The sequence below is a fragment of the Salvelinus alpinus genome, chromosome 5 (assembly GCF_045679555.1).
Source record: "Salvelinus alpinus chromosome 5, SLU_Salpinus.1, whole genome shotgun sequence".
NCBI lineage: Eukaryota > Metazoa > Chordata > Actinopteri > Salmoniformes > Salmonidae > Salvelinus > Salvelinus alpinus.
The window spans coordinates 2,932,305-2,937,304 of record NC_092090.1 but is presented as its reverse complement, the minus strand read 5'-3'; the positions used below and the strand labels follow the sequence as shown (position 1 = coordinate 2,937,304).

General features: G+C 48.1%; 1 protein-coding gene across 3 annotated transcripts in view; it reads left to right on the top strand.

Annotated features, from left to right (window-relative positions):
* The window catches only part of LOC139575416 (GATOR2 complex protein WDR59-like), an 83,495-nt gene that overhangs the window by 62,838 nt on the left and 15,657 nt on the right, over positions 1 to 5,000 (top strand). For all 3 annotated transcript variants that reach the window (XM_071400364.1, XM_071400363.1, XM_071400365.1), the window contains one exon: positions 2,146 to 2,258. In XM_071400364.1, coding sequence (XP_071256465.1) covers positions 2,146 to 2,258 — 113 coding nt within the window. The remainder of the gene's footprint in view (positions 1 to 2,145; positions 2,259 to 5,000) is intronic.

The following is a 5,000-nucleotide window of genomic DNA, read 5'->3' as shown; positions in this document are numbered from 1 at the left end:
AGGACCCTGTATTAACTCTGTGTACTGAAGGACCCTGTATTAACTCTGTGTACTGTAGGACCCTGTATTAACTCTGTGTACTGTAGGGCCCTGTATTAACTCTGTGTACTGTAGGACCCTGTATTAACTATGTGTACTGTAGGACCCTGTATTAACTCTGTGTACCGTAGGTTTGGGCCCTGTATTAACTCTGTGTACTGTAGGACCCTGTATTAACTCTGTGTACTGTAGGACCCTGTATTAACTCTGTGTACCGTAGGTTTGGGCCCTGTATTAACTATGTGTACTGTAGGGCCCTGTTAACTCTGTGTACTGTAGGACCCTGTATTAACTCTGTGTACTGTAGGAGCCTGTATTAACTCTGTGTACTGTAGGACCCTGTATTAACTCTGTGTACTGTAGGACCCTGTATTAACTCTGTGTACTGTAGGACCCTGTATTAACTCTGTGTACCGTAGTTTAGGACCCTGTATTAACTCTGTGTACCGTAGGTTAGGACCCTGTATTAACTCTGTGTACTGTAGGACCCTGTATTAACTCTGTGTACTGTAGGACCCTGTATTAACTCTGTGTACTGTAGGACCCTGTATTAACTCTGTGTACTGTAGGGCCCTGTATTAACTCTGTGTACTGTAGGACCCTGTATTAACTCTGTGTACTGTAGGACCCTGTATTAACTCTGTGTACTGTAGGACCCTGTATTAACTCTGTGTACTGTAGGACCCTGTATTAACTCTGTGTACTGTAGGACCCTGTATTAACTCTTTGTACTGTAGGACCCTGTATTAACTCTGTGTACTGTAGGACCCTGTATTAACTCTGTGTACCGTAGGTTAGGACCCTGTATTAACTCTGTGTACTGTAGGACCCTGTATTAACTCTGTGTACTGTAGGACCCTGTATTAACTCTGTGTACTGTAGGACCCTGTATTAACTCTGTGTACTGTAGGGCCCTGTATTAACTCTGTGTACTGTAGGACCCTGTATTAACTCTGTGTACTGTAGGACCCTGTATTAACTCTGTGTACTGTAGGACCCTGTATTAACTCTGTGTACTGTAGGACCCTGTATTAACTATGTGTACTGTAGAACCCTGTATTAACTCTGTGTACTGTAGGACCCTGTATTAACTATGTGTACTGTAGGTTTGGGCCCTGTATTAACTCTGTGTACTGTAGGACCCTGTATTAACTCTGTGTACTGTAGGTTTGGGCCCTGTATTAACTCTGTGTACTGTAGGACCCTGTATTAACTCTGTGTAGTGTAGGACCCTGTATTAACTCTGTGTACTGTAGGACCCTGTATTAACTCTGTGTACTGTAGGTTTGGGCCCTGTATTAACTCTGTGTACTGTAGGTTTGGGCCCTGTATTAACTCTGTGTACTGTAGGACCCTGTATTAACTCTGTGTAGTGTAGGACCCTGTATTAACTCTGTGTACTGTAGGACCCTGTATTAACTCTGTGTACTGTAGGACCCTGTATCAACTCTGTGTACTGTAGGTTTGGGCCCTGTATTAACTCTGTGTACTGTAGGACCCTGTATTAACTCTGTGTACTGTAGGACCCTGTATTAACTCTGTGTACTGTAGGACCCTGTATTAACTCTGTGTACTGTAGGACCCTGTATTAACTCTGTGTACTGTAGGACCCTGTATTAACTCTGTGTACTGTAGGACCCTGTATTAACTCTGTGTACTGTAGGACCCTGTATTAACTCTGTGTACTGTAGGACCCTGTATTAACTCTGTGTACTGTAGGACCCTGTATTAACTCTGTGTACTGTAGGACCCTGTATTAACTCTGTGTACTGTAGGACCCTGTATTAACTCTGTGTACTGTAGGGCCCTGTATTAACTCTGTGTACTGTAGGTTTGGGCCCTGTATTAACTCTGTGTACTGTAGGACCCTGTATTAACTCTGTGTACTGTAGGAGCCTGTATTAACTCTGTGTACTGTAGGGCCCTGTATTAACTCTGTGTACTGTAGGTTTGGGCCCTGGCCTCGGCTGCCACCAGTCTAGAACTGAGTCCTGACTCGGACCCTGTATTAACTCTGTGTACTGTAGGTTTGGGCCCTGGCCTCGGCTGCCACCAGTCTAGAACTGAGTCCTGACTCGGACCCTGTATTAACTCTGTGTACCGTAGGTGTGGGCCCTGGCCTCGGCTGCCACCAGTCTAGAACTGAGTCCTGACTCGGACCCTGATGCAGACGCTCCCTGGGCCAGACACCCATTTGGACGCCACCTGCTGGAGACTCTGTGAGTAGCAGGACAATTATACTAGACTGTATATACTGTACTATTGTATACTGAGTGAACAAAACATTATGAACACCTGCTGACATGACACAGACTGATTCAATATTAGGAAGGTGTTCTTAATGTTTTGTATACTCAATTAAAAATAACGATAATTGGGCAAAAGATTTGGGCTGCTTGTGTAAGCGCAGCCAAAGCCCAGCAGGAACGTAGCGGACCCGCCAGGAATTGAGTTTGACCAGGGGGTGTCCTGTACAGCAAGCTGTCTCACTACAGAAACAGGAGATGGACTAGTGTCCTGTCTAGGGGGTGTCCTGTACATCAAGCTGTCTCACTACAGAAACAGGAGATAGACTAGTGTCCTGTCCAGGGGCTGTCCTGCACATCAAGCTGTCTCACACTACAGAAACAGGAGATGGACTAGTGTCCTGTCCAGGGGGTGTCCTGGTACATCAAGCTGTCTCACTACAGAAACAGGAGACAGACTAGTGTCCTGTCCAGGGGGTGTACAGTACATCAAGCTGTCTCACTACAGAAACAGGAGATAGACTAGTGTCCTGTCCAGGGGGTGTCCTGTACATCAAGCTGTCTCACTACAGAAACAGGAGATGGACTAGTGTCCTGTCCAGGGGGTGTCCTGGTACATCAAGCTGTCTCACTACAGAAACAGGAGACAGACTAGTGTCCTGTCCAGGGGGTGTACAGTACAACAAGCTGTCTCACTACAGAAACAGGAGATAGACTAGTGTCCTGTCCAGGGGGTGTCCTGTACATCAAGCTGTCTCACTACAGAAACAGGAGATAGACTAGTGTCCTGTCCAGGGGGTGTCCTGTACATCAAGCTGTCTCACTACAGAAACAGGAGATAGACTAGTGTCCTGTCCAGGGGGTGTCCTGTACATCAAGCTGCCTCACTGCAGAAACAGGAGATAGACTAGTGTCCTGTCCAGGGGGTGTCCTGTACATCAAGCTGCCTCACTGCAGAAACAGGAGACAGACTAGTGTCCTGTCCAGGGGGTGTCCTGTACATCAAGCTGCCTCACTGCAGAAACAGGAGATAGACTAGTGTCCTGTCCAGGGGGTGTACTGTACATCAGTCGTTGTGGCTCAGACAAGGCTACTTACTGTATATAGTGGAGGGATTAGGGCACTATGTCCCCAGTCTGGACCACTACAGTCTGATGAGTGATGTCCAGACTCTAGTCATGTTGTGTAGTGTGTTCAGGTCTCCTCTGTCCTCTCCTCCCCAGTCTGGACCACTACAGTCTGATGAGTGATGTCCAGACTCTAGTCATGTTGTGTAGTGTGTTCAGGTCTCCTCTGTCCTCTCCTCCCCAGTCTGGACCACTACAGTCTGATGAGTGATGTCCAGACTCTAGTCATGTTGTGTAGTGTGTTCAGGTCTCCTCTGTCCTCTCCTCCCCAGTCTGGACCACTACAGTCTGATGAGTGATGTCCAGACTCTAGTCATGTTGTGTAGTGTGTTCAGGTCCCCTCTGTCCTCTCCTCCCCAGTCTGGACCACTACAGTCTGATGAGTGATGTCCAGACTCTAGTCATGTTGTGTAGTGTGTTCAGGTCCCCTCTGTCCTCTCCTCCCCAGTCTGGACCACTACAGTCTGATGAGTGATGTCCAGACTCTAGTCATGTTGTGTAGTGTGTTCAGGTCTCCTCTGTCCTCTCCTCCCCAGTCTGGACCACTACAGTCTGATGAGTGATGTCCAGACTCTAGTCATGTTGTGTAGTGTGTTCAGGACTCCTCTGTCCTCTCCTCCCCAGTCTGGACCACTACAGTCTGATGAGTGATGTCCAGACTCTAGTCATGTTGTGTAGTGTGTTCAGGTCTCCTCTGTCCTCTCCTCCCCAGTCATTACCACTACAGTCTGATGAGTGATGTCCAGACTCTAGTCATGTTGTGTAGTGTGTTCAGGTCCCCTCTGTCCTCTCCTCCCCAGTCTGGACCACTACAGTCTGATGAGTGATGTCCAGACTCTAGTCATGTTGTGTAGTGTGTTCAGGTCCCCTCTGTCCTCTCCTCCCCAGTCTGGACCACTACAGTCTGATGAGTGATGTCCAGACTCTAGTCATGTTGTGTAGTGTGTTCAGGACCCCTCTGTCCTCTCCTCCCCAGTCTGGACCACTACAGTCTGATGAGTGATGTCCAAACTCTAGTCATGTTGTGTAGTGTGTTCAGGACTCCTCTGTCCTCTCCTCCCCAGTCTGGACCACTACAGTCTGATGAGTGATGTCCAGACTCTAGTCATGTTGTGTAGTGTGTTCAGGACCCCTCTGTCCTCTCCTCCCCAGTCTGGACCACTACAGTCTGATGAGTGATGTCCAGACTCTAGTCATGTTGTGTAGTGTGTTCAGGTCTCCTCTGTCCTCTCCTCCCCAGTCTGGACCACTACAGTCTGATGAGTGATGTCCAGACTCTAGTCATGTTGTGTAGTGTGTTCAGGTCTCCTCTGTCCTCTCCTCCCCAGTCTGGACCACTACAGTCTGATGAGTGATGTCCAGACTCTAGTCATGTTGTGTAGTGTGTTCAGGACCCCTCTGTCCTCTCCTCCCCAGTCTGGACCACTACAGTCTGATGAGTGATGTCCAGACTCTAGTCATGTTGTGTAGTGTGTTCAGGACCCCTCTGTCCTCTCCTCCCCAGTCTGGACCACTACAGTCTGATGAGTGATGTCCAGACTCTAGTCATGTTGTGTAGTGTGTTCAGGTCTCCTCTGTCCTCTCCTCC